The sequence below is a fragment of the Pteropus medius genome, unplaced genomic scaffold (assembly GCF_902729225.1).
Source record: "Pteropus medius unplaced genomic scaffold, Ma_sr-lr_union100, whole genome shotgun sequence".
In the NCBI taxonomy this organism is placed as follows: Eukaryota; Metazoa; Chordata; class Mammalia; order Chiroptera; family Pteropodidae; genus Pteropus; species Pteropus medius.
This window is the reverse complement of record NW_024349802.1, coordinates 14,895,340-14,910,235: the sequence shown is the minus strand read 5'-3', so window position 1 is coordinate 14,910,235 and position 14,896 is coordinate 14,895,340. Positions and strand designations below refer to the sequence as shown.

Below are 14,896 nucleotides of genomic sequence, written 5' to 3'. Positions count from 1 at the left end.
TTGCTTCCTCCCTCAGCCTTCTTCTCTTTTCTCCTCCCTTCCTGGTTTTTGTTGCCCCTGTCTAGATTTCACATGTTCCTTTTCTGGCATTTTCCTTCCCTACCTTCCTCCTTGCTCTGACTCCATTTCCCCCTCTCTTGTCTCCCTCTCTATTCACCTGAAGATGACTACTTAAATCCTTAAATTTCTGACCAACTGGCACCCAGTTAAGACATAGCATATCATTAACATGGAGTTGGATTGGCTACAGGTTACATTATGCTCTGTAGGTTTATGAACAACATTGGAGTGGTGGTGTTGGTGCCAATAGGAACTGACCAGTAATGGCAGGCAGTACAGGGCTCCATCAGGCTCCAAGGGAACACTGTATTTGTCTTGATTGGCCTGACTGACCTGGTTAAGAGCCCAGTCCTTGGATGCAGGCAGACACACTTCAAATCCTACCTCTGGCACTTCTGAGCAGTTTCCTCATCTATAAAGTGAGATAATGCCTTGGACCTCCAAAAGTTGTTGGGAAGATTCAAGGAAACCATGCTTATTTCACCCAGTGTCTGGCACATGTTATGTGCTATGTGATGGCAGTAGTTATTAAGGTATTGATTAGTAACTATGTCTACCTCCTCTCTGCTTCTCTCTTTCCTGATCCCTTTCTCCTTGCGCAAGCAATCAGGATATGTACTCCACGTGATGAAGTGTGTTTGATTCTTTAGTCCTTGGGAATAGTAAATGGAACAGAGAAGTGAAGAAACCCAGGATATATCTCAGTCACAAAGTTTTGTGATTGTGAAAAAAAATCCTAGTGTTTCGAAACTTCAGAAAACAAAAAACAAAACAATAAAAAGCAGGTTTAATAGCAAATATTTTTCCTTTCTGATACAAAAGGAAGAAAAGGGAGAGAATGGGAAATCTTTTTGTTTAAATGCAGGTTCTTGCATCCTGGATCCTTTTAATAATCCCTCAAGAGGAAGAGAACTTTGCCATCTTCTCCATTCTTTAATCGGCCTATTCCTTTTTCCTTCAAGCTTGGAGCCAATCTACTTGGATTTCCTTCATCCATGAAAATTCACCACGCCAAGGAGAAATTTGAGATCCAGAAGATAATATCTCCTGCTTCCCCAGAGACCTAGGAAGGGAAGTCTTCTCTTCTGCCCTTCCATTGCTCTGCCTGTTCTGTTAAGCAAAGGTCCCAAACCAGAATCTCTGCAGCTTTTCCTTTCTCATGTCCAGGCAGCTTGCTAATATCACAGCCGAACGCCCTTCATGAACAAGGCTCTGCGGAGTTCTATTCCTGTGCCATGCCCACTGAATCTGCTGCATTGCCTTGGCAACCGATTGAAATAGTTCCATGTGTGTGGCGATATCACCCTTAATTCTGCAAAACCAGGGCAACCTGCTTGGAGGGCTGCTGCGGCATGCCAGTTAGTTAATGTTCTCCATTCTGGTTTGACTTCTTTTTTTTTTCACCTCCCAATTACCTCTGCATCCCCTGCGAGCACCTACATGCCATTGTTAACACACCTGGCCTTAAGTCAAGAAACACCCTTGTCAACAGGAGAGGGGCTGGAAGGGATCCTGGGGACAAAATGGCTAGATTGTTTCCTTTCCTCTAGCCTCAGGGAGGACACCAGGAGCTCCTCAGCCATGAAGTGCTAAATCTAACTACAGTTTCTTGCAATATGGTGAACATTACGCATTCGGTAATTAAATATTTATTGAATGCTGGTTGCATTTAGGGTACTGTGCCAGGTACAGAAGAGACAGGACACCTCCTTAACATCATGGAGCTTATGCATGCTGTGGAGGTCAGAAGGTAGCACTGGGGACTCTGGGAACCTGAGGAACTATGGCCCCTGGCTTGGGATTCGACACAGAGGGCTGACTTCCTGGAGGGGTGAAGGCTACACTGAGACCTGAAGATGGGTTGCTGTCAGACACGTGGGCCAATTTCCCAATTAGGTGAATGGTTTCATTCTGGCCTTCTCCAACACTGACAGTTTGGCTGACACCCTTTGCTGGGGTGGTTTGCTTCAGGCACCCGGGGGTATTTGCCTTACTTCTCCTTTCTCCAGGCTAAAGTTTTCCTATATGCCTTTGAGGGAAGGGTAACAGCAAATGATCCAAGTTTTCTCACTTCTTCTCTTGGCTTTCCATGATGAATAAGGGATGGTGGCTGAAAGGCACATTTTCCAAAACTAGCAGCATTAGGACCAAGATACCAGGACTCACCACCCAATGAATGTGCCTCCCGGTGTATTCCGAGGTTTGCAGTCCTCAAAGTCATGGGTTTCTGTGAATGCCTAGATAATAAGGACTCAGACCACTGGCATTTTTAAAAAGTGCAACCTCAATAACTACCCTGAACACAAACACAGGGATGTTAAATTTGATATGTAATTATTTTCTTTTCTTATAGTAACATTTATTGAGCACAGATCTCTTATGTGTAAAGTAGGGAAAATAGTAGCACCCATCTCAGTGGTTTGTAGAAGTTAAGTGAGGTTCTGTAGGTCAAAGTGCTTTACCCAGTGCCCAACACATACTGAGTCTTTTGTTTAAGATTTATTAACTGCATCATAATTACTAGTTTACATGGCTGTCTCCCAAAAGACTATGACTCTCTGAGGGCACGGATCATGTATTACTCAATTTTATTCTTCACTGGAACCCAGCGAAGGGTCTTACACATAAAAGGTATTCTGTACATGTCTGGTGAATGAATGAGACATCAAAAATAGTAATAACAATGCCGCACATTTATTGTCACTGAGTTTACTATACGTCATGCCCTGTGCTAAGAACTTTACAAAAATTATCTTGATTTATCCTCCAATGCTGCCATGATGACTGTTACCCCCATGTCTATATCACGGGAAAATAGCCGTCCAACTGCACTAAGGGTGGTAGTTATTTTAAAAGGTTAACCTACCTGAGTGAGTACAAGCAGTTAACCTTTACTAGGAGCTTGCTTTGTCCAGACATTGTGCTAAGTATGTTACAGGACATCACCTCATTAGATCTTCCCAATGAGCCTATGAGGTGAGCTTGCTATTTCCATTTTATAGCAATGACGCTCAGAGTCCTTAAGTAACTTGCCCAGAAGCACATAGTCAGCCAAGACACATGAATGAAGAGCCTTTGTTCTGAATCACAGCGTTATCTTGTTTACTTATCTCATTGGAAGTTTAAGGTCAGAAGCAGCAGAAAAATTTTCAAATGATACTAAAATAGAAAGAACTTTTAAAAAATGTATGTGTAATACAGCTTTACATTAAATATTACCTTTTAAAAAAATATGTGTACCAGAGGGCAATGGGGGGTTATTGTTTAATGGGTAGAGAGCCAGTATGGGATGATGGAAAAGTTATGGAGGTGCATAGTGGTGATGATTGCACAGCGATGCAAATGTGCTTAATGCCACCAAGGCAAATTTTATGTTATGTATATTACATATATATGATGTACGTTTGCACCATGAGAGATTTGGGGGCCATGTTCCTACCTGAAATGCTGCTTTCCCTTCATATAGGAGGCCACGTCAACTCAGCTCATAACTCAGTGGCAAATTCTTTCAGAGCCTCTTCCTATCTGTCACTGGTATCCATGTAATTAAGTGTCAATTAACTCAAGATGAAGCAACTCCCCCAAGATCAAAGGAGCACCTGAAATCTGTTTAACCATATATGGAGTGGCATTTACTATCTTCGTAGTTTAACCACATATGGAGTGGCATTTACTATCTTCATAGGGTTAGCAATTCAAAACCACGGCCCACTGTGTTTTCAGGAGAGTACTAGCTGTCACTAAAAAAGGTATTTAATAAGGTAATTCACATCTGGAGTATTTCAGTCACCACATGACTTGATGCCTAATATAACATGCTACTCATTCTTTACATAGTTCTGTGATGGCTTGACTCGTGAAGAGTTCATTTCTGTATCATGAGGACTTAGTCTATGATTCCATGAAGTGTACCAGAGACATGAACATGTTCATTTATTTATTCATCCATTCCAAAAATATTTTGAGGTTCTTAATATGGGCCAAGTTGTAGGCTGGGTACTCCGAGCACCGTATTGAGAGATAAGCCAAGTAGCCTGTTCTCCTTGTACTTGGAAAAAAGATTGGAGAAATGAGAGACATCTGAGGTGAACTCAGCTACTGTTTGAGTCCTGTGAGCATCCCTGGTATGAGCTTATAAAGTGTGAGCTTTCAAGACAGAGCCTGGCATAGAGCAGGCACTTAGGAGCAGCCCTGGCTTATGAGCTGGAGATCTGGAGTGGTGTGATCCTGGGGGCTGACACGGATCCAAGTTGTAGGAAGCTTCTCATGTCAAATGGACTTGTCTTTCCTTGCCTATGTCCTATCACTAACTTTGGAGTCGCTGGCTGATGTTCCTGTATGCTAGGGTTATCAGGAAACCTGACCATTTCAGTGGAGAAAAATGACTGTCTTCCAGTGAGGAGGAGGCTGCTCCTCAGTTACTCAGTAAGCTCAGCCATCTGCCTGGAGCAGAGATGCCCTGCTTGGCTGCACTGAATCTATCAGGTAGATACAGCTCCTCGGCCACGTGGTGACATGCAACCAGTTTGGCTACAGAGAGACTTTATTACAGAGTGTAACTGACATGTGCCCTCCCGTAGTGGTTTTGAAGCAGGTAGCCGGGAACCCAGTCTCTTCTCCAACTGTTTCCTTCTTCCCTCCTGCAATTTCCATTCTATTCTACATCCTACCTCACCTTTCCTAGCACTCACATGCCCAGAATAGACCCTGCCTTTCAGACTTTTGACCATGTCCTTCTTGACAACTAAAACACCTATTTTTTTCCAGGAAGTTTCTTTTCATTGGCCAAGTTTCATTCTCTCAAACTGAACCACCTTACTGCCTGATGTTTTCACAAGCCATCGTTTCTTTAGTCTAAGAATTCTTTGTCTTAATCAACTTTATTGAGTTGTAATTTATATACAAAAATGCACTCTTTTTAATTGTATGGTTTTATGAATTTAGGCAAACCTAGGTACCATCACATGAAACATTTGCATTACCTCACAAATCACTATAGTTTATACCTTTGTCATTTCTAGAATTTTATATAAATGGAATCAGACAATATGCTCTTTAGTAAGACACTCCTTTTTTCACATCTTAATGTTTCTAAAATTGGATGTATCTTACAGTGAATATCTTTTTTCCTTTAAGAGTTAGAACTAAATGATACATCTTATAATGAATAGTATTTATATATACATGCATGTGTGTATACATGTGTGTATATGTACATATGTACATATATATATGGATTAGTTGGTTTTACCATTAGACAGTAAGCATTGGGAAGGTGAGAATCTTACTTTGCTGTGTAGATTCCCATGTGCCTATAGCTGGACACTACCAATAGGAGCTAAATAAGTACTGCAGAAGGTGGCGATAGGGGGTTTCAAACAGTTTTCCAAAAATATCTTCTAATGGCAAGAACTTGCCTAAAACTCTTCTTGGAATGAGTCAATAGTAAGACAGAATCTCCCAAAATTCGTCCCATGGACAATTAATGTTACTCAAGGTGCTCGTAAAAGGGGGAGGGGTGCCACTGTTGTGGAAATTTGGGAAACATTTTTATTATAATCTACCACTTAGAGACTCACAATTCACTAGCATGCTAAAAGTTCTGAGAAGTCCTACAGCCAAAAAAAAAAAAAAATTAGATGTTTTAATCTCAAGTTTGTTTGATTGTGGAGCTTTATGAAATATCCATTAATAGCTTAAAGAATACACTTTGTGAAAGACTAGTCTCATACATAAACATGAATTACAAAATGAGAAAGAAAGAGAGACAATTAAGAAATTGAAGGGACCTGTATTTGAGTTGGTCCCAGCTAAGCCCAGAAGTATGAATGGCATGGACGAGGACACTCTTCCTGAGTCAAGGGCTGAACGAGCACTTTCCCTCAATCTATAATCTCTCTATAGTATGAAGGGACATGTGGCACGCAACCTTTCCTAAGAGGAAACGAAGCAACCCAAAAACACGCATTGGGCCATCCCTTAGGAGACATGCCCCCAGTGCACGTGCTGGATAATTGAGGTTGAGTAAAGAGAACCCCGTGCTCCACCCATCTGCCTGAGCCATTCCATGGAGGCCGAGCTGTTGTGTTTGTCCACCGTTTGGCCACACACCTTTATCTGATGAGAAAGCTGAAGCAGGTAACGATGGCTCACTAAAACAGAGAGGAGCCCCTGTGCAGAAATTACCCTGATCATTTAAATGATGGCAAAGTCCTTCTCGAAATAGCACAGAGATGAGGCAGTACACACAGAGATGAGGCGATCAGAGTGGGCCAGGTGAAAATCAGGCAGAGACTAAAAGAAATATACAAGAGCTCCCTTTCATTTTTGAAATATTATTTTAAATATCACCATACAAGAAAATTGAATTTTTTTCTCTTGGTTTATATTCCTATGAATTTTAACACATATTTAGAGTCATTTAACTGCCACCACAATCAGGATACAGAACAGTTCCATTAACCCCATAAATCTCCCTCAAGTTATTCCTTTATAGTCACATCTTCTCCCAACCCATAACTCTTAGCAACCACTGAAAACCACTATTTCCATCACTACAATTTTGCCTTTTCAAAAACTCCCTTTCCTTTTGCTAGCCCCTTTACTTACTTTTTAATGGAGGTCTCTGCATGATTATGTGTGGATGGAAAGAACTCCAAATCCAATGGCAGCAGTCTTTCTCTTCTAATGTTATTGTTTGGTTATTTGCTATTGCTAACGTTTATTAGCATCTGTTATGTACCAGGCGCTTGTACTAAGCTTTTTACACACATTGTCTCATTTTAATTTTACAGTAGCCTTATGATATATGTATACCATTGTCATCTCCATTATACAAATATGGAAACTGAAGGTCAGAGAGGTTAAACGACTTGCCTAAGGCCTCACAGCTATCAAATAATTGAATCCCAGTACAAACCCAGCTCAAGCTGACCACAATCCTTAAACACTACGGTACTCAATAAAAGAAAGGGGATTGTCACTAAAAAGGAGGCATAATGAGAGAGGTTAGGGGCAGAGCCAGTTTGGGGCCATGTGGTTATTTAAAAGGTTTGCAAATGTGTGTGAAACTGGACAACCATCTGGATCTCCTGATTCTTGATCCCAGCTCCTGCCTTTATGCCTTCTTCCACCTGCCTCATGTGGTCCTAGCTGACCCAGGTGGCACCTGCCTGCTGTTTCCAGGGGCCTAGGATGGTTTTAGTTCTCTTGCAAATTTAGCAAAAAACAACGTCTGTGTCATAGCTCTGCTGCAGGACACAGCAGCTGAGACCCAGAAATGGGGCTCAGATGCCGTCTGGTTTCTACCCAGTCTCAAGTTCCCCTATGTGCGTTCTGACCTCATTTTCCCCCTCGGTTGCTTGCAACACCAGCTGAAAAAGTTTCTAGGACACAGCTACGTGGTCTGTGTGCTGGAGGTGGCAGGTGTGTCTTTGCTGAGATAGGGCATGTGAGACAGGAATGTATGTGGTTGGCCCGACGCTTCACAAAGAAGGGAGAAAGTCCAGCCCGGCAAGACCCAGGGTGGCCACGTTTGTGTTGGGGATAGTGAGAGGCAGGGGAAAGGAAAGATAGAAGTTAATGAGGAATTGGTGACCAGGTTCTTGCCCTCCATATTTCGCTCTTTTGAGCTTGCTATTTGGGGAAGTGAAGGTGGCTCGCCAATTTCCTCCTAGAATCAACTTATGTGAATCATGGCCATGGATCATTTGGAGACAAACAAAACAAGCCAGAAATCAGGGTACCAAGGACCATCTCTGGAGGACACCTCAATTAATGATTAAAGGAGTGAAAGAGGGCGTGTAATTTAGATTGGAAAGTGTTGAGTCACTTCAATAACAATAACAACTAATATTTATTGAGTACTTAATCTAAACCAGTCGCTGTGCTAAGAGCTAATTGACATGAATCATCTCATTTATTTCTCACAGCAACTCTCTCAAGTAGGTATTACTATTACCTCCAATTTACAGATGGGGAATTGGATGTCCTAAAGTTTAACTGACTCACCCAAATAACACAACTATTGAGGGGCAGAACATTTGAATTCTGATAGCTTTCAAACCTAAGTTTGCAAATACTTAGCTTTATTGCTTTACTGCCCATCTTAATTCAGAAATATTATTAAAGGGTAACAGAATAAGGAGGAAGAGAAATCAGCTATTCAGGAGTCCATAATCTCAAAGGCTTGCAAAGTTCCTTTGGCCTGACTGCAGTCTGGGAAAGAAGAAGAACCAGTGAGATTTACAGTGCCCAGAGCCCTCCAGGAGTCTGTTGATCTTACCTGCTGGTTTGACATAATTGCATGCTGTAGAAACCTACAGCCATTTCTCAAGTTTTCTTTTTACACAATAGGCTTGGGAGGGTTTTAGATGGGTAGGCACAATGGGCTATTTTTTTCCTCTCTGGGGCTGGTACCGTGAAGTGTGATTACTGGTCCCACCCTGGCATACTGGCTGGCACAGGAAGCACCAGGCTTCTTTGAGCCAACAAAAAGATCTCAACGAGCTTGTTCATTAGAGGAGCCTAGGTGAGCAGAACAGACTTTGGACTTAAAGAGCTCATGGACTTTCAAGGTGCTAGGTTAATATCAAGTCCTCTGGAAGAGGTGTTTTACAAAATGGTACCCTGTGACAACAGGTTATTTATGCCTTCTCTGGGGAGTACTTTATACTTAGCATTTTCCTGACCTGGACTCATCATAGACTCAATAATACCTATTACACTCTCCCATGTTTTGTAGAATGCCTCATGCACAGCAGGGCACAATAAACAGTCAATAATAATGTTTACTGTGATCATGATCTTCCAAAAGCCTTTCATCTAAAGATCTCAAAGTGCTTTGCAAACACTAATTAGTTAAGCCTCACAATGCCTGTTTTTACAATACATTTTCCCATTTTGCAGAAATTTAAATTGAGACCCAGCAAACTTAAGTGGCATGCCCAAAGTCATACAGCAAGTTCAAATTAATGATAATGATGATGCTTTGCATTTTATGTAATGCATATGCATTACATGGCATACGTTTTCTAAAGTGACATGTGTATATTGTGAAGATAATTTTCACACTATCCCAGGGGAAGGTGGGTAGCGAGTATTATTAACTGTTGACTGGACTGGGTAAACTGAGGACGAGAGGGCAAATAACTTGGTGAAGATTTGACCGAGGATACAAGTCCACTCCTCTGACTCAGAACAGAGTGTGGCATCCCAGACAATCCTCAGTTCTCTGAATTGAGGGATGCACAATTGCTTTCACGCTTACAGGAAAGATAGCTATACTGGGGGGAGGAGAGCAGGTTGCAGAATGACAGCCATATTTACATCCAGGAACGGGCTTGTTCATTTCCCCATTGAGAGAGGCAAAAGAGATGAGATGAGGTCCTTTAAGAAAGGCAGGTTCAGGAAATGAAAGAAACGGGTGGTCGGGGGGTGGTTGCCAGCTCTGTTCCCTTGCAGGGCATCTTTACTAGACTAGGTCCTGCCTGAAAGCAGGAGTGCAAAGGGACTTGGTTCTGTGTTTCAGCCTCATGGACAGGACTTGGTCCAGTGAGGTTTGGGGGATGGGCGCAACGCCATCACTGGCGCCTTGGTCTGATGTTACAAGTCTCTGCGAAAGAGTTCCAGGGACATGCAGTATCTTAACGGCTGTCTCTTACGTATGACCAGCTCTCATCCCCACGCCCCGTCCAAGAGGGACCAGGAATAGCCTAGGGTTCAAAAACTTGGTAGCTGTGGATCCATTAGTTGCTTCTTTTCCTTAGCAACATAGCCACATCGAGAAAGATGAAAACATGAACAAAAATACCCAAGGGCGGTAAGGGACTTGCCTCCTCCCAGTCTGGCAACATTTTCTTAGTGAGTAATGATACTCTATCAGGAGGCAAGTCAGACTCTGCAGGTGGGGGAGGGGAGAGGTTGCTGGGTCTTAGGAATTCAAAGGGAGATTTGCTGGCTGGAGATAGAGCCCATTCTTTATAAACAAGGCATGTGTGAGAGAAGTTTGCTACCCCACCCCCATCCTGCCTTTTCCAAGCCTGTGGATTCTGACTGATGGCTAGACCTAGGGCTAATAGGGAGCCTTCAAGAAGAATGCCAAGCCCTTTTCTGGAATGTGTTCACACATCTAAGCACAATGGCAATAAAAAGTTTGCAGTGAAGAAATCGCACCAATGCCCCACTTCTTCTCGCTCTCATTTCTGAATGTTTCCACACTCCCCTACTGCATGGGCGGCCTGAAGGTGCAGTGAACCGAAGATGGGGTGAATATTTTAGAAAGCTATCCTGAATGCATATCACAAGCCCATTCTCCCTCAATGGGAAGGAATCCGGAAGGCCTCCCACCACTGTTACTCTTCAGAGCCTGGAGTCCTGGGACTCAGCTGCCAGTATCAAAGCTCGCTTAAGTAAGACTTCACGGAATGCAGCTTTGACTTTCTAAGTATGCCAAGGACCCAGGCCATAGTTCACTATGTCCACTTTGGCACACTGACTCCTGGGGTGACAGTGCAATAATCCTGCTGGCCTCACGAGGACCACGTCCTCCTTTCGAGACGTGCCCTTACACAGCTTCCCTCAATAAGGCTCACGGCCAGGTTGGACAAAATCCTGAGGATGTGCCTGCACGGCTGGACAGAGTGATCACACTGTCCAAACACCCAAAGCATCACTGGGTGATAGACCATGTGGTTCTACTGGGCCGTTTGTTTCATTGCAGCCGCTGATGTGCATTTTATGTGTGTTTTATTTATTTTGTAAAGTAAGACACATCTGCGGGGCTCCTGTACACATCTGCTGTACTGCAGAGCCCAGGCTTTCCTATCAATCACTCCGCCCACATACACGCTTCCCTCCGGCATGCTATTCGGGCGTCAAGTGTCTTGATAGCTTTGAATGAATTATGAATGAACATTGTCATAATAGCACTTTATGACTGGGGGTGGGGGTGGAAAAATGGATTTTGGTGAAATTCAAACAAAACCTGACTATTGGAAACTTCTCAGAGATCCCCAAAGCAACAAGCAGTTGGGTTTGTTTTCTCTCTGTTCCCCATCCTTCGTGCATTTTCCATGCATTGGTCGGCCTCAGAAGAGCAGAAGCGAAAAACCAAAAATATAATCAAGAAGGTTTTCCTTGTCCTACTACCTTTCGGATAAGAAGCAGGAAGAACTGCAAAAGATTTAACAATTCTAAGAATGATTAGATACGCTCAGGAATCCACCAAATTTCAGTTAAATGATTGCTTCCCACAGAAACTTATATCTGGAGAATCCCTGGCAGCACCTCTTTGAAACATAACTAGATAATCTAACTGCTGGCACACACAAATCCAACCTCCGAGTGGGCATGGTATGAACAAATAAGATCTTTCTTACCCCATCCATGTGGATTCTGATATTAGGCACAAGCCGGAAAGGGCTGGACTGCAGACTTCTGAGGTTAGTCCTGCTTTTCCTGCTGTCCTGTGAGGCCAGCACACCGGGCCTGCGAAAGGAGCCCCCTCTCCCCGTGCTCTGGCCCGAGCGCACACCATCCAGAAGACGCACGAGCAGCAGGTTGGCCGGCAGTGCCTCGATGCTGCAAAACACCAAGGTCCTGCATTCGGGGCACCTTAGTTCCTTGTGGGCCTTGAAAATCCTCTGGAGACATGGTTTGCAGAAGGTGTGCTGGCAAGGGAGGACTTTGGCCGTGACATCGAGCTTTTCAAAGCACACAGGGCACGCCAGAAGATCAAGTAACGTCACATCATCCATCTTATTTTAAAACTCCAGTCCTGACCTGGAGAGGCAGGGTCCACATTGTAGGGTCAGCTGAACCAAGGGGGCAGAGCTGGTCTCTTGAGAGTGTCAAAATTCCTGCCGGTTTGAAGGAGAAAGGAAGAGAGGAAAAAAAAAATGTGACTGCTCTGAGAGATATATCCCACCTACATGGAGGCAGTGTCTCATAAGGCAGTTTGCAAGTACTTTGTTCCAGCACTCAAGTTTCAAATGACTCATTCTGATTCAGTGCTAGCAGGTATAAGACCCAACTCCTGTCTGCTGGAGGACCCCAAGGGGGCATTCAGCGTAGCAACTGACTGACTACTTATTTATTGCCTCTCTGTACAGAAGGCAAGAGCAGGGAGAGAAACCAGCCTGCTGAAGTGGAACACCCACTCCCCTCTCCCAGCCAGGGCTCGAAGGGGGTCCTTTACCCATCTCCAGACAGTCTCAATTCTCAAGTCAAAGCCTTCTCAGAAGCAATTTCTGTGAAGCTAGCCACTATTCTAGATTTAAGTTTATCTATCATCTGCAGCACATGCAGGCAAGTTAAGTTTATGTGGAAAAGTTTATCTGAATCTCATGCAGACGTAGAAATATTTCCTTCGCAATGCATCTTCCCCCATCATCTCGTTCTAACAATATACAAAAAAAAAACACTTCTACTAAAAACCCATTTTCAATGACAGAGACAATAGCCTCAAAAACAATATTCCTCCCACAAGACAAAGTCTCATAGCCTGTTTAGTTACGTTGACAATTATTCTTAATTTCAATGGAAGCAGACAGGAATTCTGAATTGTGGTTACAATCTGAAAAAAAACAAGATGGAGCAGCATATACAGGTGTGTGTGTGGGAGAGGAGGTTGTCTTTATTCCAGAAAGTTTCCTTTTGGATGTCTGAAAAGAAGTCACTAGTTTAGAAAAGTCTCCTGGGAATAGGTCAACTGTCCCTCACAAATGCCAAGGCTTAGATGAACACAGCAGCCCGGAAGGTTCAGCAGGGGAGCGGGTGGCCCCACTAGGAAGCAAAGCAGACACGGCACACCAGGATGAGAGATGGCGCCTCACCTTCCTGAGACAACTCTCCAAAGATGTCAGCGCTAGGGACGTGTAAGGGGCCACTAACCTTGAGCTTGTAATCCCAGCTGAGTTCAGCTCAGCACAAGCCGCTGTTTGGCCAGGCTCCCTCCAACTTGCTTCCTTTTCGCCAAGAGCCTCGCTGCCGCCGCCGCTCAGAAAACTTTAACAACTCCAGTCTTACCCATTTCAAGGGATCGCCTTACCCAGCCCTGTTAACCCTTTCACCGCTGGGCGGCCACCAGCAGTTTTGAGTTCACTCTTTACTACGGAGCCTTCCTTTATGTAACAGATTATAAGGGGCAAAATATGTCAACCCCTAAGGCCAAGTATTTAATTTATAGGTTTACCTTTCTCATTTTCTCTCCCATCCAAGAAAATGAAACATGATCAGCTATAAACATGCAAAGGTGATTGTGTTTATTTTAAACCTTTATAAGGATTTCCTGAAAAGGTCAAAGATATTAATGGTAGCTAGGATAGCAAAGATAAGCTGACCACCTAAAAGTACTGTTCCTTAAAAATCATAGTCAATCCTTGAATTTAGAGATTTGAGGGTGGACTTTAGGGATCTTTCTGTTCAATCTCTTTAAATTAAAGAAAAATAGTGTCATGGTACTACATACACATCTTTGAAAAATCAAAGCACAGAAGGGCTTTACAATAAGGAAAAACAATGGTCCTAGCTCTCCCCCTGCCCCCTATTCACTGGAGACTTTTCACAGCCCCAATAATACTTATATTTTACTTCTTGATTTATCAATAAAATATTTCATGTAAAGTTGCAAAGGTATTTAATAAAATAAATAATAATAATAATATTACTTAATACCAGAGTAGTCCTTATCTGTGCCAAGCACTATTTTAAATACTTTACCTCTATTAACTCATTTACTCCTTTTAGCAACCCCATGATACACTACTCTCTTCTTTACCTTCATTTCACAAAGGTGGAAACTGAGACACAGAGAGGTTAAATAATTCATCTCAGGAGTGACAGCTAGCAAGAGGCAGGTGGTCTGTGCTCTTAACTACCATGTCATATGGTGATACAGCTTTAAGGAGAGGAGAGATGGTTGAAGGGAGCTACACCTCATCTGAGATGGCAGGAAGTCAAAAGATAATGACCCACATTTACTAATCAACTTATTTTGCAGAAGAGGCAGCTGTGCCCAGAGATCAAGAGTTGCCCAGTGAGTTAAGGGCAGAACTGGGACTAGAAACCGAGATTTCTTTTCTACTGTATCTTCCTTCTCAACGTAAGAGTGACACTCCTTTATAATGCAGAAAGCACTTCGATACAACTCCTCGGGCAAATCTTAAGAGGGAGAAAAAGAGGCTTGAGAACAGATTATGGTGGTTCACATGTTTTTCAAAGTTCTTCCATGTTAGTTCTGAAAAAGCAAACACGCGTGACGCCCAAAACAAGGGAGAGCTTTAGGATGGAGCAAAGTCAACTTTCATCTGAGCACAGAGGCCTAATTTGGATATGTGTCAATTTCAGAGATGGTTTTTAACTTTTTATTTTCAATCTGCCTTTTATGGAGGGTTTTTTGAGCTTCAACAACATCACATCCCATTCTATTGCCTGCCTCTAATTAATTTCCCCTTTTATAGAGTCCATACTCATCAGGAAGCCTCTCATAGTGTGAGGCCCTTGTTGTCCCTTACTCTGTTTCCCACTTGATAAAGCTGAGCTCTCTCCTTTGTGAGCTGCCCTGCATCCTCTCACCTTCTAGAAAGGTCTGTTCTAGTGCCGGAACTCCTGCTGTGGGGGTGGAGAACACGCTCCCTCTTTCCTGCTCTTGTTCTTAAACACTCTTTATCTCCCTTAGATGCCTAAATCCGCACCTCTATGCACATGCACACACATGCTTGCATGAGGACACGTATGTAATCTTAACAGTAACATTGATGGAGCACTTGCTGTGTGCCATGGACCAGTGCCAAGACTTTAAACAGATGATCTCATTAAATCTTCCCAATGAGGTAGG

The 14,896-nt window shown here is 43.1% G+C and overlaps 1 protein-coding gene across 2 annotated transcripts in view; it reads right to left on the bottom strand.

Annotated features, from left to right (window-relative positions):
• Positions 1 to 13,121, bottom strand: part of SH3RF2 (SH3 domain containing ring finger 2) — a 108,488-nt gene extending 95,367 nt beyond the window's left edge. Inside the window, exons 1-2 of one of the 2 annotated variants that reach the window (XM_039836450.1) lie at positions 12,953 to 13,121; positions 11,439 to 11,923 (exon numbers count right to left, since the gene is read on the bottom strand). In XM_039836450.1, the coding sequence (XP_039692384.1) occupies positions 11,439 to 11,816 (378 nt within the window). In that variant the 5' untranslated portion in view covers positions 11,817 to 11,923; positions 12,953 to 13,121. The remainder of the gene's footprint in view (positions 1 to 11,438; positions 11,924 to 12,952) is intronic. The other variant, XM_039836449.1, reaches the window with a different exon arrangement.
• Between the last annotated feature and the right edge of the window lie 1,775 nt (positions 13,122 to 14,896).